Source organism: Eschrichtius robustus, chromosome 20, assembly GCF_028021215.1.
Source record: "Eschrichtius robustus isolate mEscRob2 chromosome 20, mEscRob2.pri, whole genome shotgun sequence".
Taxonomy (NCBI): domain Eukaryota; kingdom Metazoa; phylum Chordata; class Mammalia; order Artiodactyla; family Eschrichtiidae; genus Eschrichtius; species Eschrichtius robustus.
Genome location: NC_090843.1, coordinates 23,552,873 through 23,578,392, shown reverse-complemented (window position 1 = coordinate 23,578,392; position 25,520 = coordinate 23,552,873). Strand labels below are relative to the sequence as shown.

General features: G+C 41.1%; 1 protein-coding gene and 1 pseudogene across 1 annotated transcript; both read right to left on the bottom strand.

The window, feature by feature from the left end:
- Nucleotides 1-516: 516 nt before the first annotated feature.
- LOC137755303 (leucine-rich repeat-containing protein 37B-like) lies at nt 517-7,105 on the bottom strand. The gene is made up of 4 exons (XM_068531396.1): nt 6,822-7,105; nt 6,292-6,396; nt 2,898-3,016; nt 517-863 (listed from the first exon to the last, which is right to left on the bottom strand). Exons 1-3 carry the CDS (start codon nt 7,059-7,061, stop codon nt 3,005-3,007), a joined length of 357 nt encoding a protein of 118 aa, XP_068387497.1. The 5' UTR covers nt 7,062-7,105; the 3' UTR covers nt 517-863; nt 2,898-3,004.
- On the bottom strand, nt 7,099-25,437 carry LOC137755297 (RAD52 motif-containing protein 1-like; annotated as a pseudogene).
- Nucleotides 25,438-25,520: the final 83 nt, after the last annotated feature.

The following is a 25,520-nucleotide window of genomic DNA, read 5'->3' as shown; positions in this document are numbered from 1 at the left end:
CTTGAAGTACTGTTTCAGGGTAGAGGAACCTGCTGCCTTGTGTTCCTTTATGAATGAAGACTCTGCATTGGAGGACTTTCCCACCAGCTTCCTGGGCCTCTGCACCATGAGTAGCTGTTTCAGCTTTCTTGGGGATGGCCTCCTGAGCCTTCTTTCTTCGGCAGTGCTCGCCACAGATGGCTGGGCATTCTGTTTCCCCCAGACGCTCTCATCTCCCACTGCTTGGAGGTGCATTTTCTGTAGGCCCCTCGGGCCCTTGAGGACCCTGTTCACTCTCAGCAGCTTTTCCTCTGTACTCTTAGTCTTTGCTAGGCTGTCTTTCTGTGGTTGGGCAGTTTCCAACTTCTTTTGAAAGATGTAGCGTTTATACATGGCACTTAAAAGGTTGGAACGCGTACGCGTGGCAGGTTTTTCTTCCTTTTTCACCTCATCCATTTTTTCTTGAGTTTCTGCATCTAACAAATTTTCCAGAAAATGGAGTTTCCTCCATCTATTTTTATTAGTTGAATTGTTGCGTGCACGTTTAACAGAAGGGCTCCTTGTATTGTTTTTCAAAAGGCCCAGCGGCATATCTCCATCTTGTGTATTTGAAAAAAGAAGTTGAAGGAATGGTAATAATGTTGATTCCACATCTCCTAGATCTCCCTCTGAGATATAAGGCAGTATGTAATTTCGTGCCCTGATAATATCACTGTTATTATTAAAGTCCAGCTGCTCATTCATGAAGCCTGACAAGCTGACAGCACTTTTATCTGAGGATGCCCTCTCTGACTCAATAGTCAGCTCGGGGCTGTTGTTCTTCTTCCACGCTTGTAACACCTTCATCAACGATCCTTCTGCATTCTCTAGGGATGTTTCTTCATCTGGCAAAAAAGAGGAGACTGTTTTTGATCACTGAAGACTGATGGGACAGCTTTTTGTCAGGCCACAGCCAAATAAATTAGGAATCAGTCAACGTTTGAGTGCCACTTAGGAGAAAAAGAAACCCACACTTAAGCCTATGACTGGCAACAAGAAAATGTGAAAAAGGTATCTCTTGAAAAAGTGGCTATCTACTCAGAAAATTCTGTAGCGTGAAATATAGTCACTATATTCAGGATTACTCCACTGGCTCCCAGGGGCCAGTACTCAAGAATAGCCAAGGCTGGAAGACAAATCCTCCCCTACTCAGCTGGACTCTCTGCAGATCTACTGTGACTCCTCACATTCACATACCCCATCCTGTCCTGCCTCAGAGGCAGAGGAGTGTGAGGCTTCCTCTCTCCACCTCTTCAGTGAGCTTGCGTTCTTGCTACTGTCACAGATGACCACGACAACAACCGCCACAAACAGGTGGTCACCTGGACATGCCCTTCTCCACCCACCCACCGAGTCCTTTGCTCACTCCCTGCTTCCATATATCCCAGCCGCCATAACAGAAGGCTCTATACAGAAAAAAACACTATGTCCGCCCTGGCTCTTTGCTAAAATTTGGCCAGGGATCTGGGGTATAAGTTAAGAGATTTGCCAGATTGCATGCCAATGCGGAATGTACAACAAATCAATGGAATAATACTTGAGGTCCTAAAATGTAGAAGGCAGAAAGCAACTTCTGTCAGATGGCTACTTTGCTTTCATTTCATTTTACTTCTAATATTTCCAGCTTTACTGGGGGAACCATCCAAAGCTTCTGACTGTGTGAAGGTAATGTGTACCATTGTGTAGCTGGGCTTCTCTTCCAAAAGGATTAAAAGTATTTTTGGTGAGGGTCAAAGGAGGAGGGAAGGGTCATGAGAAAGGAGGAGCATGGGCTTGCAGAGAGCCCCAAACTGGGGATAGGAGATCAGGGCACTAGGATCATAGCACTTAACACCTCTGATCTTGTTTTTCCTCACCTGTAAAAGGAGATGAAAAATGCCTTTTCTGCACACTTCTGGGCGAGAAGGGAGCAAGATAATTAGTAAAACAATTGTTTGGGGGAGTTCCCTGGTGGTCTAGTGGTTGGGACCGAGCACTTCCCCTGCTGTGGCCCGGGTTCAATCCCTGGGTGGGGAACTAAGATCCCACAAGCTGTGTGGCACGGCCAAAAAAAAAAAAAAATTGTGTTGAAAAATCAGCAATATTGTCTTTACAGAAGTAGTAAAGTGTTACTATATATGACGTGCTCTAGATCACTGAAAGAGACCTGTATTCAAGCTACCTGGGCAGGAAAGCACATTTTGGAAGTCATCAAGTTAGTGCCAATAAATCTGATAGATAGAAAAATAGTTGAAAGCCCCTGAGTGTTTTGTGGATAGAAAAGCTTGAGATTCAGAGCAAGTTCAGAGCTGGACAGTCGAAGAATAAACTAGCTCTCCCATCCATTAGAAGGGCTAGGTAGCAGCTTCTGGTTATGGAACCAGAAACTCTCAGGCTCCCAATAGGACATAAAACAGCATCACTTGTACTCTTTATAAAATTGCAGAAACAAATAAAAGAAACAAAATTATATTTACACCTGTCCTATAAGACAAAGGGTAGTTGAGACCTAATGTATATAAAATCAGTTTACAAACTGTGATGCACTCTACGAATAAGTTCTCATTTGCCGAGAGCACAGCATAGGATATGTGGCCGTTAATGTGAATTCCCTTCCCCCTTCCATGCCTTTCTCTTGTTCCTTTATGTATGCGGATCAGTTACATTATTAAGCTAACTATGTACCTGAGCTCTTATTAGCTTAATAATGTAACCAAGAATCTGATTTTTAGCAAGGGGGTAGTTCTTAGAAACGTAGGGAGCTGGAACGCTGAATGAATGAATTAAAATAATGCAATTACATCATTAATTTGAAAATGTATCATCATTGATTAAAAATAAAAATTATTAAAAAATTAAATTAAAATTAAAAAATTTATTATCCCGCAATTGAGACTCACCACAACGTGTGACGTCTGTCAGGCATTCACTGTCACAACGCAGCTTGACTGTCTTACAGACAACCTCAATAGTATTTTTAAATTGGCAGAGGCAGCAGGCCATACGGCTAGGTAAGACCCTATAAAGGGAAACACAGGTAATTAAATTCGTGGTAAAAGAGTTACTTGAGTGGGTAGACGAGGTAGGCCAAGGCCACCACAGACCAGTGCAAAAAGGAGTTCTTGGGGCATATGGACTGGAGAACTGGATAGGGGCCGGTTGGCCAATTGCTGCTCTTGACTGTTGTAAGTAAATATAGAGGAGGAGAGAGGTGCCCAACAGAAGGATTAGGATGGCAGTAGGTATGGTATGCCTAGAAAAAAGGGAATAGGGATTAGAATTGGGTGACATTGATCTGTAGTTTAATTCAGAAGTATCTCCTTCCAACCCGAAAGCCTCACTTGGGGTTGAGAGTACGCAGGAAGAAGGCGGACTTCTAAGAAGAGTCTGAATAAGACCGCACCTTCTGGAGTCCTTTTCTCAGTTCCTATTTGTGAGTAGTAATATATTAGAAATCATTCTAGTAAGAAAAAAGCATCGTGTGGTTAAACAATAACAGAGATCGCATTGGCCAAATCTGGACAAAAGGAACATTCCAAAGAATAACACTATCGTTATAATAAGGTATAACATAGTTACTTTTTAAAAAAGCACATGAGTTCATAATGATACTCAAAATGAAAAGTGGGGGAGCTCTTCTTTATAGAATAATGTCAGCTAATAAATGCAAAAGGAATGATAGAATTAGGAAAGTGTCATTTGGCAACTATCAATGTAATAATCGATTCAGACAAGGATTATCATTGATGCACAGTTGGGTGAAGAGTTGTTTGAAAGTAGGATCTTCACTGATCCCAACGTATCACCCCACATATTATTTATCAATTACCAAGGGGAAAAATAACTTTACAATGGAGAGATATGGAAGATACCACCTCAGTCAAGTGATCAAACTTAGCACTGGGCCACCTGAAGTGATGAAGTATGAAGAATACATCACCTATATAGTATTCTTCCCCAAAATGTTTACTTTGAATCTAATGAGGAAACAGACAAATCCAGATTGTGGGGCAATTGACAAGACAACTGGCTTAGACTCTTCAAAAATGCCAATGTCATAAAACATCAAAAAAAATAGTAGGGAAATATTCTAGATTAAAGGAAACAAAGACATGACATGCAATGCCTAATCTTTAACTGGACCCTGTATCAAAACAAAACAGACTTAAACTATGTTATTGGCTTCTGGCCAAGATGAAGTAACAAGGACCAATTTGACCTCCCACCTGAAACAATGAAAACATCAGACAGGACATATGAAACAACAGTTTTCAAGAAACTGGACCTCAGGCAAATAAAGTTCAGTGATCTCCAGGAGATGGGAAATAAATGAAGTGATCCCTCTAATTGCCCTACCTTACTTCTCTGAGAGAGTTTCCAGGTCATGGTAAAGGGAAGAGAAGTCCTGGCAGAGACTGGTGGACCCCCTGACTGAGGAAATGGAGCTGAGAGTCTGGGAAAACCAACGTAACTAGAGTTCCCAAAGCAGAGTATCAGAGAGAAAAGAAGTGCACAGACAAAGAACTCTGGAGACATGCAGAGGGATCTCTTGAGAATTCAACAAAGTATTGGTCAGTACATTTGTGTGAGGAATTCCCTGATGCCAGGAAAAGAACCACATGAAAGGATTAATAATAAGAATAACTGGATATCACACAGGGTTGTAGGAATAGTACCTGTTCCTACAAGTCAGACTGCAAAACCTCATGATGCTCAGAAAGGACTTGTCTCCGTAGTTGCATACAGTGAGCTCCACACTAGAGGCTACTTGGACTCCTACCCAACGAATCTTACACACTAGACCTAAAAGAATAAAATTGTTCTGAGTAACTTGATTTCACCCAAAACAAAGCCCAAGCATTTTACAGGAATATATTTATATATATAGCAAATAATAAACTAAACCTCACAATATCTGGGATCATATGAAAAATTGCCAAGGATGCAAAGAAGTAGGAAAATATGACCCATACTGAGGAGAAAAGGCAATCAATCAAAACTAACCCATAATCCATACAGATGTTAGAATTGGCAGAAAAGAACATTTAAAAAGTTATTATACATGAAGAAAAGTTATTACAACTGCATTTCGTATGTTAATAAACCCAGAATAAACACTGAAAATGTTAAGTATAGGCATGGAAAATGTAAAACAGACCCAAATTGTGCTTCTAGAGATTAAAAACAATGTCTAAATGAAAAAGATACGGAACGAGGTTAATGGCAGATTAGACACTGCAGAAGAAAGGGTCAGTGAACATTAAGGCATAGCAATAGAAACTATCCAAAATGAAACAAAAAGAGTAACAAAACAAAACAACAACAAAAATGAATAGAGCCTCAGTGAGTTGTGCAACAACGTCAACTGGCCTAATACATGGGTACTTAGAGTCCATGAAGGAGAGGAGAAATACAACAATTTGAAGAAATAATAGCCAACACTTTTCCAAATTGGCAAACACTATAAACCCACAAAGTCAAGAAGATCAATGAACTGTAAGCATAAGAAACATGGACAAAACTACACCAAGGCACAAAAAATAATCAAATTGCTCAAAACCAGCAATAAAGAGAAAAATTTAAAAGCAGCCAGAGGAAAAAACTATACACTACGTACAGAGGAACAAAGATAACAACGACAGCAGAATTCGTGCTGGAAACAATGTAAAGGAGAACTCAGTGGAATAACACCTTTAAAGTAGTGCATTGAATTCTATCAAGCTAGAATTCTATACCCAGATCTGTCCAAACAAAAGCAAAATGAAGACTATCTCAGACATACAAAAGCTGAAAGAATTCATTACTAGTAGACTTTCACTATAAGAAAGGGTAAAAGAAGTATTTTTAAGCAGGAGGAAAATGACACTTGTTTGGAATATGGATCTACACAAACGATTAAGAATACTGGAATTGGGACTTCCCTGGTGGTTCAGTGGTTAAGAATCTGCCTGCCAGTGCAGGGGACACGGGTCCCATCCCTGGTCTCGGAAAGTCCCACATGCTGTGGAGCAACTAAGTCCGTGCGCCACAACTCCTGAGCCCGCGCGTCTAGAGCCCGTACTCCACAACAAGAGAAGCCACCGCAATGAGAAGCCCGTGCACCGCAATGAAGACCCAACGCAGCCAAAAAAGAAAAAAGGAAACAAAAAATCCTGGGAATATACTTTTCAGTAAAAGAACAAAGTGTATCTCAGTCCTCATGACTAAAGAGAAGAATCAAGTAGTAGTGGGTGGAAAGGTGGCTTTGATTCTCAAGTTTGTGGGTTCTGAATCTGAATGAATTATTGTCCTTACCTCAATGAGACAGAGAATTGTAACCAAAATCGTCACTACTACAGTTACAGATATTGCCAAGATGAGTTTGTTGTTACAGCCATATCCTGGAACTTCTTTTGTGAGCTAAAAAAATAAATGACAAATTTTTTAAAAACAAGGAGATACAAGGGATGAAAGCTAACTCTTCTTAAACCTATTCTAAACAATAGCTAACTATTCTTAAACTACTATAAAACCCAATCCTTCCAGGCGAGTAGCTTCTATAAGAACAAGCTAAATTTAGTGTTATTAATCTTATCATTAGCCTTTTCTTCTACAATTTATTTACCTACAATTTAGTTGTCCTGTGTTATGTCCTCTTCTCGTCTACCCTAGGAATAGTGGCACACTCTCTAAATGAGCCAAGTGGGAGATCACTGTCTTAGCCAGTTTCACGGCTGAAGGTAAGATACAGACTAGGAGCCCGTGGTATTCCTGCTTGGGCACGTTCATGGCATGTCCTAAACTGAGTAAAAGTCCAGGTCCCATGTTTCAGGGGTTCTCCTCACCTCACTTGACTCCTGCTCTTTCTGCTCACTCTGGGCTTCTGTGCTCTCACTGACAGAGTTGTCACTTTTCCACTGGTCCGTATCCCATTCCGCTTTGGACACCTTTACTTCTTGCTGCTTGCTGAGAAGCTTCATCAGGAGGCCTGTTCTAGAGATGAGGTTGGCACAGGCCAGCTGCACGTGGGTCTCCGAGCAGTCTATTTTCAAAGTCTGGATAACATGAGAAATGAGCCTTCGCATGACATTGTTGGGGATGAGGGACCGCAGCTGCTGCTTTAGCTGAGTTTCAACTTGATCACCCGGGGATGTGAACCCCAGGAAAGTGAAGCCTGTGGGCTTAGAGGATAATTCAGTGCCCGTGTTGTGCTACTCCCATTGTGTTTCGTTGGTGTGTTGAACAGTTGGCATACTGTTGTCTGCAGCAACAGTAGAATGTGCAGTGGAGACGTTCCTATGGGTAGTGTTTCCAGGGCTGGTTCCTCCTGGCAGACTAGAGTTTCCTGTAGAAATAATTTCTTCAGAAACGTTTTGTGCAGTATTGTTTTCTGAAGTGGTGTTTTCTATCGAAGGGTCTGAAAGAGAAAATAATTCTGGAAAAGGATTTTCCTGAGAAGTCACTTCTCCTGAAGATGAAACAGGCTCTCGCGGAGGGGAATTTATGAGACTCCTCCCTACAGAGAACGGAGGGCTTGCAAGCATCATTCTATTGGGCGAACTTTTCTTTCTGAACTTTTGACTCCTTTTGACTTTGGGTTTTCTGTGGACCCGATGAGTCCTAATTTTATGGAAGATGTATTTTTTTCCCAGAATGTGAGATTAGTTCAAAATCCTTAATATTTCTAACTCTAGCCTTTGCATCTTCTAAAACAAGTATAGTGTTGGATAAGTCTTTTGATTTGCTTTTAACCTCAGGTGGGGATTCTGGAGGGATGGAGGCAGAAGGCCTGCCCTTGAAGTACTGTTTCAGGGTAGAGGAACCTGCTGCCTTGTGTTCCTTTATGAATGAAGACTCTGCATTGGAGGACTTTCCCACCAGCTTCCTGGGCCTCTGCACCATGAGTAGCTGTTTCAGCTTTCTTGGGGATGGCCTCCTGAGCCTTCTTTCTTCGGCAGTGCTCGCCACAGATGGCTGGGCATTCTGTTTCCCCCAGACGCTCTCATCTCCCACTGCTTGGAGGTGCATTTTCTGTAGGCCCCTCGGGCCCTTGAGGACCCTGTTCACTCTCAGCAGCTTTTCCTCTGTACTCTTAGTCTTTGCTAGGCTGTCTTTCTGTGGTTGGGCAGTTTCCAACTTCTTTTGAAAGATGTAGCGTTTATACATGGCACTTAAAAGGTTGGAACGCGTACGCGTGGCAGGTTTTTCTTCCTTTTTCACCTCATCCATTTTTTCTTGAGTTTCTGCATCTAACAAATTTTCCAGAAAATGGAGTTTCCTCCATCTATTTTTATTAGTTGAATTGTTGCGTGCACGTTTAACAGAAGGGCTCCTTGTATTGTTTTTCAAAAGGCCCAGCGGCATATCTCCATCTTGTGTATTTGAAAAAAGAAGTTGAAGGAATGGTAATAATGTTGATTCCACATCTCCTAGATCTCCCTCTGAGATATAAGGCAGTATGTAATTTCGTGCCCTGATAACATCACTGTTATTATTAAAGTCCAGCTGCTCATTCATGAAGCCTGACAAGCTGACAGCACTTTTATCTGAGGATGCCCTCTCTGACTCAATAGTCAGCTCGGGGCTGTTGTTCTTCTTCCACGCTTGTAACACCTTCATCAACGATCCTTCTGCATTCTCTAGGGATGTTTCTTCATCTGGCAAAAAAGAGGAGACTGTTTTTGATCACTGAAGACTGATGGGACAGCTTTTTGTCAGGCCACAGCCAAATAAATTAGGAATCAGTCAACGTTTGAGTGCCACTTAGGAGAAAAAGAAACCCACACTTAAGCCTATGACTGGCAACAAGAAAATGTGAAAAAGGTATCTCTTGAAAAAGTGGCTATCTACTCAGAAAATTCTGTAGCGTGAAATATAGTCACTATATTCAGGATTACTCCACTGGTTCCCAGGGGCCAGTACTCAAGAATAGCCAAGGCTGGAAGACAAATCCTCCCCTACTCAGCTGGACTCTCTGCAGATCTACTGTGACTCCTCACATTCACATACCCCATCCTGTCCTGCCTCAGAGGCAGAGGAGTGTGAGGCTTCCTCTCTCCACCTCTTCAGTGAGCTTGCGTTCTTGCTACTGTCACAGATGACCACGACAACAACCGCCACAAACAGGTGGTCACCTGGACATGCCCTTCTCCACCCACCCACCGAGTCCTTTGCTCACTCCCTGCTTCCATATATCCCAGCCGCCATAACAGAAGGCTCTATACAGAAAAAAACACTATGTCCGCCCTGGCTCTTTGCTAAAATTTGGCCAGGGATCTGGGGTATAAGTTAAGAGATTTGCCAGATTGCATGCCAATGCGGAATGTACAACAAATCAATGGAATAATACTTGAGGTCCTAAAATGTAGAAGGCAGAAAGCAACTTCTGTCAGATGGCTACTTTGCTTTCATTTCATTTTACTTCTAATATTTCCAGCTTTACTGGGGGAACCATCCAAAGCTTCTGACTGTGTGAAGGTAATGTGTACCATTGTGTAGCTGGGCTTCTCTTCCAAAAGGATTAAAAGTATTTTTGGTGAGGGTCAAAGGAGGAGGGAAGGGTCATGAGAAAGGAGGAGCATGGGCTTGCAGAGAGCCCCAAACTGGGGATAGGAGATCAGGGCACTAGGATCATAGCACTTAACACCTCTGATCTTGTTTTTCCTCACCTGTAAAAGGAGATGAAAAATGCCTTTTCTGCACACTTCTGGGCGAGAAGGGAGCAAGATAATTAGTAAAACAATTGTTTGGGGGAGTTCCCTGGTGGTCTAGTGGTTGGCACCGAGCACTTCCCCTGCTGTGGCCCGGGTTCAATCCCTGGGTGGGGAACTAAGATCCCACAAGCTGTGTGGCACGGCCAAAAAAAAAAAAAAATTGTGTTGAAAAATCAGCAATATTGTCTTTACAGAAGTAGTAAAGTGTTACTATATATGACGTGCTCTAGATCACTGAAAGAGACCTGTATTCAAGCTACCTGGGCAGGAAAGCACATTTTGGAAGTCATCAAGTTAGTGCCAATAAATCTGATACATAGAAAAATAGTTGAAAGCCCCTGAGTGTTTTGTGGATAGAAAAGCTTGAGATTCAGAGCAAGTTCAGAGCTGGACAGTCTAAGAATAAACTAGCTCTCCCATCCATTAGAAGGGCTAGGTAGCAGCTTCTGGTTATGGAACCAGAAACTCTCAGGCTCCCAATAGGACATAAAACAGCATCACTTGTACTCTTTATAAAATTGCAGAAACAAATAAAAGAAACAAAATTATATTTACACCTGTCCTATAAGACAAAGGGTAGTTGAGACCTAATGTATATAAAATCAGTTTACAAACTGTGATGCACTCTACGAATAAGTTCTCATTTGCCGAGAGCACAGCATAGGATATGTGGCCGTTAATGTGAATTCCCTTCCCCCTTCCATGCCTTTCTCTTGTTCCTTTATGTATGCGGATCAGTTACATTATTAAGCTAACTATGTACCTGAGCTCTTATTAGCTTAATAACGTAACCAAGAATCTGATTTTTAGCAAGGGGGTAGTTCTTAGAAACGTAGGGAGCTGGAACGCTGAATGAATGAATTAAAATAATGCAATTACATCATTAATTTGAAAATTTATCATCATTGATTAAAAATAAAAATTATTAAAAAATTAAATTAAAATTAAAAAATTTATTATCCCGCAATTGAGACTCACCACAACGTGTGACGTCTGTCAGGCATTCACTGTCACAACGCAGCTTGACTGTCTTACAGACAACCTCAATAGTATTTTTAAATTGGCAGAGGCAGCAGGCCATACGGCTAGGTAAGACCCTATAAAGGGAAACACAGGTAATTAAATTCGTGGTAAAAGAGTTACTTGAGTGGGTAGACGAGGTAGGCCAAGGCCACCACAGACCAGTGCAAAAAGGAGTTCTTGGGGCATATGGACTGGAGAACTGGATAGGGGCCGGTTGGCCAATTGCTGCTCTTGACTGTTGTAAGTAAATATAGAGGAGGAGAGAGGTGCCCAACAGAAGGATTAGGATGGCAGTAGGTATGGTATGCCTAGAAAAAAGGGAATAGGGATTAGAATTGGGTGACATTGATCTGTAGTTTAATTCAGAAGTATCTCCTTCCAACCCGAAAGCCTCACTTGGGGTTGAGAGTACGCAGGAAGAAGGCGGACTTCTAAGAAGAGTCTGAATAAGACCGCACCTTCTGGAGTCCTTTTCTCAGTTCCTATTTGTGAGTAGTAATATATTAGAAATCATTCTAGTAAGAAAAAAGCATCGTGTGGTTAAACAATAACAGAGATCGCATTGGCCAAATCTGGACAAAAGGAACATTCCAAAGAATAACACTATCGTTATAATAAGGTATAACATAGTTACTTTTTAAAAAAGCACATGAGTTCATAATGATACTCAAAATGAAAAGTGGGGGAGCTCTTCTTTATAGAATAATGTCAGCTAATAAATGCAAAAGGAATGATAGAATTAGGAAAGTGTCATTTGGCAACTATCAATGTAATAATCGATTCAGACAAGGATTATCATTGATGCACAGTTGGGTGAAGAGTTGTTTGAAAGTAGGATCTTCACTGATCCCAACGTATCACCCCACATATTATTTATCAATTACCAAGGGGAAAAATAACTTTACAATGGAGAGATATGGAAGATACCACCTCAGTCAAGTGATCAAACTTAGCACTGGGCCACCTGAAGTGATGAAGTATGAAGAATACATCACCTATATAGTATTCTTCCCCAAAATGTTTACTTTGAATCTAATGAGGAAACAGACAAATCCAGACTGTGGGGCAATTGACAAGACAACTGGCTTAGACTCTTCAAAAATGCCAATGTCATAAAACATCAAAAAAAATAGTAGGGAAATATTCTAGATTAAAGGAAACAAAGACATGACATGCAATGCCTAATCTTTAACTGGACCCTGTATCAAAACAAAACAGACTTAAACTATGTTATTGGCTTCTGGCCAAGATGAAGTAACAAGGACCAATTTGACCTCCCACCTGAAACAATGAAAACATCAGACAGGACATATGAAACAACAGTTTTCAAGAAACTGGACCTCAGGCAATAAAGTTCAGTGATCTCCAGGAGATGGGAAATAAATGAAGTGATCCCTCTAATTGCCCTACCTTACTTCTCTGAGAGTGTTTCCAGGTCATGGTAAAGGGAAGAGAAGTCCTGGCAGAGACTGGTGGACCCCCTGACTGAGGAAATGGAGCTGAGAGTCTGGGAAAACCAACGTAACTAGAGTTCCCAAAGCAGAGTATCAGAGAGAAAAGAAGTGCACAGACAAAGAACTCTGGAGACATGCAGAGGGATCTCTTGAGAATTCAACAAAGTATTGGTCAGTACATTTGTGTGAGGAATTCCCTGATGCCAGGAAAAGAACCACATGAAAGGATTAATAATAAGAATAACTGGATATCACACAGGGTTGTAGGAATAGTACCTGTTCCTACAAGTCAGACTGCAAAACCTCATGATGCTCAGAAAGGACTTGTCTCCGTAGTTGCATACAGTGAGCTCCACACTAAAGGCTACTTGGACTCCTACCCAACGAATCTTACACACTAGACCTAAAAGAATAAAATTGTTCTGAGTAACTTGATTTCACCCAAAACAAAGCCCAAGCATTTTACAGGAATATATATATATATATATAGCAAATAATAAACTAAACCTCACAATATCTGGGATCATATGAAAAATTGCCAAGGATGCAAAGAAGTAGGAAAATATGACCCATACTGAGGAGAAAAGGCAATCAATCAAAACTAACCCATAATCCATACAGATGTTAGAATTGGCAGAAAAGAACATTTAAAAAGTTATTATACATGAAGAAAAGTTATTACAACTGCATTTCGTATGTTAATAAACCCAGAATAAACACTGAAAATGTTAAGTATAGGCATGGAAAATGTAAAACAGACCCAAATTGTGCTTCTAGAGATTAAAAACAATGTCTAAATGAAAAAGATACGGAACGAGGTTAATGGCAGATTAGACACTGCAGAAGAAAGGGTCAGTGAACATTAAGGCATAGCAATAGAAACTATCCAAAATGAAACAAAAAGAGTAACAAAACAAAACAACAACAAAAATGAATAGAGCCTCAGTGAGTTGTGCAACAACGTCAACTGGCCTAATACATGGGTACTTAGAGTCCATGAAGGAGAGGAGAAATACAACAATTTGAAGAAATAATAGCCAACACTTTTCCAAATTGGCAAACACTATAAACCCACAAAGTCAAGAAGATCAATGAACTGTAAGCATAAGAAACATGGACAAAACTACACCAAGGCACAAAAAATAATCAAATTGCTCAAAACCAGCAATAAAGAGAAAAATTTAAAAGCAGCCAGAGGAAAAAACTATACACTACGTACAGAGGAACAAAGATAACAACGACAGCAGAATTCGTGCTGGAAACAATGTAAAGGAGAACTCAGTGGAATAACACCTTTAAAGTAGTGCATTGAATTCTATCAAGCTAGAATTCTATACCCAGATCTGTCCAAACAAAAGCAAAATGAAGACTATCTCAGACATACAAAAGCTGAAAGAATTCATTACTAGTAGACTTTCACTATAAGAAAGGGTAAAAGAAGTATTTTTAAGCAGGAGGAAAATGACACTTGTTTGGAATATGGATCTACACAAACGATTAAGAATACTGGAATTGGGACTTCCCTGGTGGTTCAGTGGTTAAGAATCTGCCTGCCAGTGCAGGGGACACGGGTCCCATCCCTGGTCTCGGAAAGTCCCACATGCTGTGGAGCAACTAAGTCCGTGCGCCACAACTCCTGAGCCCGCGCGTCTAGAGCCCGTACTCCACAACAAGAGAAGCCACCGCAATGAGAAGCCCGTGCACCGCAATGAAGACCCAACGCAGCCAAAAAAGAAAAAAGGAAACAAAAAATCCTGGGAATATACTTTTCAGTAAAAGAACAAAGTGTATCTCAGTCCTCATGACTAAAGAGAAGAATCAAGTAGTAGTGGGTGGAAAGGTGGCTTTGATTCTCAAGTTTGTGGGTTCTGAATCTGAATGAATTATTGTCCTTACCTCAATGAGACAGAGAATTGTAACCAAAATCGTCACTACTACAGTTACAGATATTGCCAAGATGAGTTTGTTGTTACAGCCATATCCTGGAACTTCTTTTGTGAGCTAAAAAAATAAATGACAAATTTTTTAAAAACAAGGAGATACAAGGGATGAAAGCTAACTCTTCTTAAACCTATTCTAAACAATAGCTAACTATTCTTAAACTACTATAAAACCCAATCCTTCCAGGCGAGTAGCTTCTATAAGAACAAGCTAAATTTAGTGTTATTAATCTTATCATTAGCCTTTTCTTCTACAATTTATTTACCTACAATTTAGTTGTCCTGTGTTATGTCCTCTTCTCGTCTACCCTAGGAATAGTGGCACACTCTCTAAATGAGCCAAGTGGGAGATCACTGTCTTAGCCAGTTTCACGGCTGAAGGTAAGATACAGACTAGGAGCCCGTGGTATTCCTGCTTGGGCACGTTCATGGCATGTCCTAAACTGAGTAAAAGTCCAGGTCCCATGTTTCAGGGGTTCTCCTCACCTCACTTGACTCCTGCTCTTTCTGCTCACTCTGGGCTTCTGTGCTCTCACTGACAGAGTTGTCACTTTTCCACTGGTCCGTATCCCATTCCGCTTTGGACACCTTTACTTCTTGCTGCTTGCTGAGAAGCTTCATCAGGAGGCCTGTTCTAGAGATGAGGTTGGCACAGGCCAGCTGCACGTGGGTCTCCGAGCAGTCTATTTTCAAAGTCTGGATAACATGAGAAATGAGCCTTCGCATGACATTGTTGGGGATGAGGGACCGCAGCTGCTGCTTTAGCTGAGTTTCAACTTGATCACCCGGGGATGTGAACCCCAGGAAAGTGAAGCCTGTGGGCTTAGAGGATAATTCAGTGCCCGTGTTGTGCTACTCCCATTGTGTTTCGTTGGTGTGTTGAACAGTTGGCATACTGTTGTCTGCAGCAACAGTAGAATGTGCAGTGGAGACGTTCCTATGGGTAGTGTTTCCAGGGCCAGTTCCTCCTGGGAGAGTAGAGTTTCCTGTAGAAATAATTTGTCCAGAAACATTTTGTGCTGTATTGTTTTCTGAAGTAGTGTTTTCTGTAGAAAGGTCTGAAAGAGAAAATAATTCTGGAAAAGGATTTTCCTGAGATGTCTCTTCTCCTGAAGATGAAACAGCCTCTCGTGGAGGTTACTAAATAACCAAGAGATCACTGAAGAAATCAAGGAGGAAATCAAAAAATTCCTAGAGACAAATGACAATGAAAACACGACGATCCAAAACCTATGGGATGCAGCAAAAGCAGTTTTAAGACGGAAGATTATAGCTATACAAGCCTACCTAAAGAAACAAGAAAAATCTCAAGTAAACAATCTAACCTTACACCTAAAGGAACTAGAGAAAGAAGAACAAACAAAACCCAAAGTTAGCAGAAGGAAAGAAATCACAAAGATCAGAGCAGAAATACATGAAATAGAAACAAAGAAAACAATAGCAAAGATCAATAAAACTAAAAGCTGGTTTTGTGAGAAGATAAACAAAATTGATAAGCCATTAGCCAGACTCATCAAGAAAAAGAGGGAGAGGACTCAAATCAATAAAAGTAGAAATGAAAAAGGAGAAGTTACAACAGACACCGCAGAAATACAAAGCATCCTAAGAGACTACTACAAGCAACTCTATGCCAATAAAATGGACAACCTGGAAGAAATGGACAAATTCTTAGAAAGGTATAACCTTCCAGACTGAACCAGGAAGAAACAGAAAATATGAACAGACCAATCACAAGTAATGAAATTGAAACTGTGATTAAAAATCTTCCAACAAACAAAAGTCCAGGACCAGATGGCTTCACAGGTGAACTCTATCAAACATTTAGAGAAGAGGTAACACCCATCCTTCTCAAACTCTTCCAAAAAATTGCAGACGAAGGAACACTCCCAAACTCATTCTATGAGACCACCATCACCCTGATACCAAAACCAGACAAAGATACTACAAAAAAAGAAAATTACAGACCAATATCACTGATGAATATAGATGCAAAAATCCTCAACAAAATACTAGCAAAGAGAATCCAACAACACATTAAAAGGATCATACACCACGATCAAGTGGGATTTATCCCAGGGATGCAAGGATTCTTCAATATACGCAAATCAATCAATGTGATACACCATATTAACAAATTGAAGAATAAAACACTTACGATCATCTCAATAGATGCAGAAAAAGCTTTTGACAAAGTTCAACACCCATTTATGATAAAAACTCTCCAGAAAGTGGGCATAGAGGGAACCTACCTCAACATAAAAAAGGCCATATACGACAAACCCATGGCAAACATCATTCTCAATGGTGAAAAACTGGAAGCATTTCCTCTAAGATCAGGAACGAGACAAGGATGTCCACTCTCACCACTATTATTCAACATAGTTTTGGAAGTCCTAGCCATGGCAATCACAGAAGAAACAGAAATAAAAAGAATACAAATTGGAAAAGAAGAAGTAAGACTGTCACTGTTTGCAGATGGCATGATATTATACATAAGGAATCCTAAGGATGCCACCAGAAAACTACTAGAGCTAATCAATGAATTTGGTAAAGTTGCAGGATACAAAATTAATGCACAGAAATCTCTTGCATTCCTATACACTAATGATGAACAATCTGAAACAGAAATTATGGAAACACTCCCATTTACCATTGCAACAAAAAGAATAAAATACCTAGGAATAAACCTACCTAGGGAGACAAAAGACCTGTATGCAGAAAACTAGAAGACACTGGTGAAAGAAATTAAAGATGATACCAACAGATGGAGAGATATACCATGTTCTTGGATTGGAAGAATCAATATTGTGAAAATGACTATACTACCCAAAGCAATCTACAGAGTCAATGCGATCCCTATCAAATTACCAATGGCATTGTTTACGGAACTAGAACAAATCATCTTAAAATTTGTATGGAGACACAAAAGACCCCGAATAGCCAAAGCAGTCTTGAGGGAAAAAAACAGAGCTGGAGGAATCAGACTCCCTGACTTCAGACTATATACTACAAAGCTACAGTCATCAAGACAATATGGTACTGGCACAAAAACAGAAACATAGATCAATGGAACAAGATAGAAAGCCCAGAGATAAACCCACGCACCTATGGTCAACTCATCTATGACAAAGGAGGCAAAGATATACAATGGAGAAAAGACAGTCTCTTCAATAAGTAGTGCTGGGAAAACTGGACAGCTACATGGAAAAGAATGAAATTAGAACACTCCCTAACACCATACACAAAAATGAACTCAAAATGGATTCAAGACCTAAATGTAAGACCGGACACTATAAAACTCTTAGAGGAAAACATAGGAAGAACACTCTCTGACATAAATCACAGCAAGATCTTTTTTGATCCACCTCCTAGAGTAATGGAAATAAAAACAAAAATTAACAAATGGGACCTAATGAAACTTCAAAGCTTTTGCACAGCAAAGGAAACCATAAACAAGACGAAAAGACAACCCTCAGAATGGGAGAAGATATTTGCAAACAAATCAACGGACAAAGGATTAATCTCCAAAATATATAAACAGCTCATTCAGCTCAATATTAAAGAAACAAACAACCCAATCCAAAACTGGGCAGAAGACCTAAATAGACATTTCTCCAAAGAAGACATACAGATGGCCAAGAAGCACATGAAAAGATGCTCAACATCACTAATTATTAGAGAAATGCAAATCAAAACTACAATGAGGTATCACCTCACACCAGTTAGAATGGGCATCATCAGAAAATCTACAAACAGCAAATGCTGGAGAGGGTGTGGAGAAAGGGGAACCCTCTTGCACTGTTGGTGGGAATGTAAATTGATACAGCCACTATGGAGAACAGTATGGAGGTTCCTTAAAAAACTAAAAATAGATTTTCCATATGATCCAACAATCCCACTACTGGGCGTATACCCAGAGAAAACCGTAATTCAAAAAGACACATGCACCCCAATGTTCATTGCCGCACTATTTACAGTAGCCAGGACATGGAAGCAACCTAAATGCCCATCGACAGACGAATGGTTAAAGAAGATGTGGTACATATATACAATGGAATATTACTCAGCCATAAAAAGGAACGAAATTGAGTCATTTGTGGAGACGTGGATGGATCTAGAGACTGTCATACAGAGTGAAGTAAGTCAGAAAGAGAAAAACAAATATCCTATATTAAGGCATGTATGTGGAACCTAGAAAAATGGTACAGATGAGCCGGTTTGCAGGGCAGAAGTTGAGACACAGATGTAGAGAACAGACATATGGACACCAAGGGGGGAAAACTGCGGTGGGGTGGGGATGGTGGTGTGCTGAATTGGATGATTGGGATTGACATGTATACACTGATTTGTATAAAACTGATGACTAATAAGAACCTGCAGGATAAAAAACCAAACAAACAAAACAACTAATACTAAACTTTCATTGGGTTATCTGTATGGAAATATGTTAATATAAATGTTTCAGACATTACGTGAAATTTCTAAAAATCTTATATGTTCTGGTATCATGTTATAAGTCATAATTCTAGTTATCACTTTAAAATGTATATCTCAGAAAAAACTAAATTTCATTGTCAATTGCACTATTATGAACTTTCATCAAATCTTTATCCATGGTCATTTTTAAGTCTTTTGTCAGTTACAGACAGTTCTGGGTGTACTCTGATGCTTTTGCAAATATGTTCCTATAAAAGGGTTTCATCTTCAAGGAATTCATAGAAAAGACTCTGACAAGTACAGGTTTCTGGGAACTGTACTGCTGAACTGAATGAATAAGCATTTTCAGAACTCTAATGGAAACCTGATGAACTCATAAAAGTGCTAACAAAAGATCAAGATGAAAAAAAAATTAATTACACGGCACTGAGTGAACTGATGAGGATGAGTATAATTTTTGTGACTTTCTGTTTGAATTAAAAAGAAAAAATTCCACAAGGACTCAGAGGTAAAGAATATAGAAATCAATTTTCACTGCAAAGTAAAGGAGCTGTTACAGCGGAGGATTACCGGACTGAATGTCAATATTATGACATAGTATGAGTGTGTTTCGTGTTTGGTAATTGCAATCATTGTTGCTTTTGTTGTGGTCATCCATTTACAATGCTTGGTGTCAGTCTATTTATCTCTTGTAAAAATAAAATACAGTGTGTGTGTGTGTGTGTGTGTGTGTGTGCGCGTGTGAAAAAAAAAAAAGAAATTCTCTAGGATAATGCTGAAAGGACAAAGAGTCATCTTAAAGCTGCTACTAGTAGCTAAGTTGTGAATACTTGAACATCAGTAAGAAAAAGTTATTATCATTATATAAGAAATTGAGTCTGTGCCTGTGAATGATATTCAAAGAGAGAAAAGTTAAAAATAAAGTATATAAGAGCTACTTTTACTACAACTAAAGGACATATCATAGGACATTTATTTTAATGAACTTTGAGTGAGTACTGAAAAAAAAAAGGTCTTACCTAAAACCACAATCAGCAGTTTCCGGAATGCATCTGTCATAGCCTTCTGAATAGCAAGCTTCTGGGTTACCTTCCTTTTCATAAGGAATGATAATGACCCTAAATCCAACCAAAACAGATGAATTTAAAATGCCTATCTGAATAACTGATTTCGAGGTTATGTGTTTAAAACTAAAAATGCATCTGTCATTCTTAGATCATTATCTTAGTGATTAAGGGCAGGCACAACACTGGGGTACGGTTGAATGTCTCTGTTGTAGGTATACCCTGGCATGGCACATTTTTACTGCTCAGATCTATTCTGGAAGTTCCTAAAATACTCGATGGGAAATGCAAACCAAGGACGGGGCACAAATCTCATGTTACTCACAGATTTCAAATGGACAAGCTGAGGCTACACTGCTACAGACCCTGCTCTCCTGTGCGTAAAGGGCTGGATTCATACAGTGAGATAGACTTGGTGGTAGTGCAGATGATCTGGCCTCTCCTCAACCATCACCCACTCAGGTGGATGGTGGAGCCTCGCCACTCCATTCGCTAACAGCCCTGCCTCTGACTTAAAACCCTAAGCCCAAGTGCCATGGATTCTAGGAAAAAACTCAGTACCAATCGGAATCCCCTTTCTAGGGATCTACATTTACTTTTTCCGCTCAGGCCCCTCTATAGGAGGCAAAGGACTGAACATTTACACAAGAGTTTATTTCAATCTTTAGACAATGATTTTGTTGGGATAACTGAAGGCCAGAAGACATCTGTATTTGAAGGACTATTTGAGCACAAAACAAATTATTAACCAAAAAAAAAAAAAAAAACAACTAACTAATTTTCCCTCCTCCTAAGCTTCTTGGCAGGCACTCATTTCTAAAATTCTAAAGTTTAAGGTGCTGTCAGGTATTGCCTAAGATAAAAACTTATATTGTCAGGCAGAAAAATTCTGCCCAGGGCTTTAGTTGCTTAGCCAAGGTGATGATGTATCTAAAAGTTGAGTTTCAGAAAGAAAGGAAAAAAGAGAAATCCCACTCCCTCACCTCCCCACACACACACATACTGGAAAACAGACCTTCCTCCAACTTATCCAAAGGTTCCTCAGCCATGCCAACTCCAGGACTCCTGCACTCGTGGGAGGGCAACACCACCTCGAAAGCACAGAAGAACTTCAGGCTTTGCTTCTGAAGTGGTGTCACAATATCTTCATTTTCCCTTTCTTCAAGGTTAGAAAGATCCTGAAGCTGTTAGGATTTTGAATTAAAGGCTAGACTTCAAAATATTCTGGTGTTAGAGATAAAAACTAAACTCCAGCAATCCCAGGTAATAGTTTAGGTATGCTATAGCTTCAAAGTCAAGTGAGACTTGCAAATGAATGACTAGATATAGACAACACTTTTTTATTATATACCATACAAATACTGGAGAAAATTATGGACACCACCATCCAAGTCATTGAGATTATCACTAATTCTAGGTGGCAGGCCAATGTTCAGATACTTCCATGTGGAAGCCTCTCACATCTCCTCCCCATAGCCCTGCTCTATGCTTCTCTCTAAAGTCTAGGGGTTCAATGTTGAAAGGAGTCTGGTTAGTCAAAGAAAATCTACAGAGTTTACCCTGATGATCCTTTTTGACCACCCACTGAAACCAAAGTAGTAATTTGCCAATTCTTGGCATCTGGAGCTGTTCAGGGCAAGCGTATTATGTCAAACCGCCTTATGTCTGGTGCCGAGACGAACCTAAAGACATAAAAGACCTAAAAATATCACAACCCTACATAGAGACTTACTTTGGATATACCTGAGATTTATCAATACCAATTTCATAGAGTGGTTGTGAAGATTAAATAGGACATTTTAAGCAATGAGTTCACAGTGAACCCTAAATAAATGTTATTTATTATTTTTAAGTCAGTACTTTTCTGCATCATTTCCAGGGCCCCTGATTAACCAGAAGGTTCCCTGACCTCTGGTAGTGAAAGTGATGATGAAAGCAACCAAGGAAGCCCAGCAGAAGCCTATTACGGGGCTGGGGGTAAGCAAAGGAAGTGAACTGTTTTAGTCATCTCATCCTGCTTGAGAATATGACCTGAAGAGGAGATAAGATAGACCTGCCACTGAATTAGGACCTTAATCTATAGCACCCCCTCCCCAAGTTACTAACCCCTGTTAGAAGAGGGAATACGTATACCTCTATAAATGTAAATAAAGCAACCAAAAGAATTAGAGGTTCATCTGCATTAACAAGCTTCTTTGAGAGTGCAAATATTTCCAGACTTAGCTCTCTAAATAACTTACATATTACTGTGGATTTTTTACATCACTAGTTCTTTCTTAAATGTCTATTTCCATTTTGAACAGGGTGTAGTATAGAAATATAGTCATAAAAATTCAAATAATACAAATAAATTCAAAGCACTGTTAATTCTTTTTTGATGTGTTTGTGCATCTTCCTCTGTCACTAGTTTATGAGCTCCTTAAGTGCTTGAAGGAACCATATATTATTCTTTCCTTGTTACCAGAAACAAGCATAGATCTTGGCATATAATAGAGGAGTGATGGTCTGTTGACTGAGTGAATGAATGAGTACATAAGAAAATGAAATTACTTTCTCCAACTGAAGCTGCCTGCTGGAAAGGAGAAATGAAGACTAATTTTTTTTTTAATTTTTATTTATTTATTTATGGCTGTGTTGGGTCTTCGCCTCTGTGCGAGGGCTTTCTCCAGTTGTGGCAAGTGGGGGCCACTCTTCATCGCGGTGCGCGGGCCTCCCACCATTGCGGCCCCTCCTGTTGCGGAGCACAGGCTCCAGACGCGCAGGCTCAGTAATTGTGGCTCACGGGCCTAGTTGCTCCGCAGCATGTGGGATCTTCCCAGACCAGGGCCGAACGTGTGTCCCCTGCATTGGCAGGCAGACTCGCAACCACTGCGCCACCAGGGAAGCCCAAGACTAATTTATAAATGTTGAGTGTCGCAACATTTAAAACAGGGAGGCTAGGCCCTGTACGGTGAGTCATAATGGAGCTGTCCTGGACAATTAGGAAGCTTCAGAAGGGCTTTGAGCCCCTGGGTAGTAGAGACAGTTGACTTCTGGGATAACCTGGCCACAGTTCTTGCTGGCAAACATTTCCCTTCGTGCTACTGAGAAAAACTCAGACACATTAGGCCTTTCCTTCATTTTATTTGAAGATGTTACTCTCTTGTCTGTATTTATAAAAAACACAGGGGAAAAAAGATAAGAAGTATGTACACCTGCTAATGAATAAAAGAAGACATAATTGGAACTTCCCTGCTGGTGCAGTGGTTAAGACTCCATGCTCCCAATGCAGGGGGCCCGGGTTCGATCCCTGGTCAGGGAACTAGGTCTCACGTGCATGCTGCAACTAAGAGTTCGCACGCCACAGTTAAGGAGCCTGTGAGCCACAACTAAAGGAGCCTGCCTGCTGCAACTGGGGAGCCGACGTGCCGCAACTGGGGAGCCCGTGAGCCGCAACTAAGGAGCCCGCCTGCTGCAACTAAGACCCGGTGCAACCAAATAAATAAATAAATAAAATTTAAAGAGAATGCATAATTAAGTAGGTAACAATTTCGGGGGTGTGGGTATTAAACTAAGGCTCTGCATTAAATAAAGAAATCTAATGGAATGCCCTTTCCTTTCAACTCTATAGTGACTTGTAGAACATTTTCTTCATAACTCTATCAGTGACGGGCTTTATGCTGTGAAAATCTCAGAACCTAAGCTTATGGAATGGTCTTAATGTCCAATGTAAGAAAAGAACTCATTACTCACAACTGATACCAAGTAACTGTCTCATAATATTTCCAGGACCATCCGTAATATCTGAGTGGTTATGTGAAATGGTCGCAGGGTCCGCAAATTAAAGAATGTCTGACATGAAATCATTTCAATCCCAGGGAGTACAGCCAGGATTGAAGAGGGTGTTAAACAGGGTACAGAAGTGGGAGGTAGCGTACCTGGAGTCACATCTGAGGAGAGTTCTCAGAGTCAATAAAGGTGAAATCAGTGAGTAAAGAAATATGGGTGAGAATAGGCAGCAAGGTCAGTAGGAAGTAGCCAGAGCAAGAAGCCAATCAGAGAAGACACACAATTATAAAGTGAAAGGTCTGCGAAATCGAAGCCTCACTCACGTAGTCAGAGAAATTGAAAAGGTCCTTGAAAAAGGAATGGTGGCTGAATGGAGGCACATAATGAAATGTTAATTCTGGGGAAGTAAAATTGGATGGCATGTTAATATGGAATAAGGTTTCTACAATGCATTAAAGAATATTTTAACCATTTTCTGGAATCTGAAGGGAGTTCTGAAGAGGCAGTTTCAGAGTGATGATGATGACGAAGCCTCCTTTATGTTACATCTGACAAAAGTTTGTCAAGCTCGGGACTTCCCTGGTGGCACAGTGGTTAAGAGTCCGCCTGCCAATGCAGGGGACACGGGTTCGATCCCTGGTACGGGAAGATCCCACATGCCACAGAGCAACTAAGCCCGTGTGCCACAACTACTGAGCCTGTGCTCTAGAGCCCGAGAGCCACAACTACTGAAGCCCGCGTGCCTAGAACCCGTGCTCCGCAACAAGAGAAGCCATCGCAATGAGAAGCCCACGCACCGCAACGAAGAGCAACCCCCGCTCGCCGCAACTAGACAAAGCCGGTGCGCAGCAACAAGACACAACGCAGCCAAAAATAAATAAATTAATTAATTAATTAATTAATTAATAAAACAATTTGTCAACCTCACAGATTTAAAATCCACATAAAAGTAAATATAAGGAAGACTCTTGTGAAGATTTCTTAAATTAAGGGGCATCATAAAATGACATGGTGTTCAACATCAGTTAAGTGTGGGTTTGGCCTCTAGTTTCCACATTTACTGTCATGAACCTTAAGTAAGTCACTTAAACATCCTGAGTTCGAGTTTCTTCATCTAAAAAAAAGAAAGAAAGAACTGGGGAACTGGGGGATCAGTGGAGCAGTGCATCTGAGAGCATCCTGTACACCACAGTGCTGTACAAACACTGGCCTTTTTTCCCCCCCTGGGATCTTAGTTCCCGGGCCAGGGATTGAACCCGGGCCCTCAGCAGTGAAGGTGCAGAGTCCTAACCACTGGACCCCCAGGGAATTCCCGATGGCCTATTAGTTTTAAATTCAGCACTTCATCCCAGTAGAGCGAGAAATTCCACATTTGGACCCACCTTCACTGGAGATGCCTGAAAAAGCTGCTTCTGGTCGCATGCCTTTTGGGCTCTGTGGGCATCCCTTGCTGACTAAACCTTGATGATGGCATAGAACACAGAACTGGCCACCGCTGCGTTTGGGAAGACTCGGACCGAATACAGAAGGCCAAACTGAGAGAAGACTGTGAAGAGAGAATGCCATAGGGTGATCCCATGCTAAGTAAGTGCAGGCAATTTCACGCCCAGGAAGCCAAACCGCCCGTTCCCTTCTATTCCCCCAGCCCTTCGCCGCAGGCAACTGTGGTGAGCCTGCAACTCCAAACACTTCTCATTTCAGCAACAAGTTTCCCTCTGAAAACCTAAGCTTCGAGAAGCATTAGGAGGCAATGCCAGCTGTTGGGAACTATCTCTCAAAAAAGTGTGAGGATGAGCTGACTGCTCAGGTCGGCTCTAGAACTAAGATTCCTCTCAGCGAAGACCACAGGCAGATGAGGTGCTGAAGCAGTACCCCGGGGCGCCCAGTTACTGAGGCGCGAGGTGGCTTCCTCCAGCCCTCCCTCCGCCCCGGCTCGGCTCACTTACAAGGCCTCAGCCGTGGGTCCAGAGCTCAGCTCCCACACCCGCAAGGTTTTGTCACCCACAATGGGAACCAGAAAAGTTAGCAAAGACATCACCCGACCGTTACCGCTCGTGCGCGGGTCGGTGCGCAAGCGGACTTCGCCTGCGCAGGCGCGCCTGCGGACGAGCGTCTGCGCAGCGCTTGTGCGGTCGCGCGCCTGCG

Excerpts from the sequence above, each read along its gene's own strand:
- LOC137755303 (XM_068531396.1), bottom strand. The coding sequence starts at position 7,061 with ATGCGAAGGCTCATTTCTCATGTTATCCAGACTTTGAAAATAGACTGC. Across the intron at positions 6,397-6,821 it reads AAGAGCAGGAGTCAAGTGAG|CTCACAAAAGAAGTTCCAGG; the intron begins GTGAGGAGAACC and ends TTATTTTTTTAG.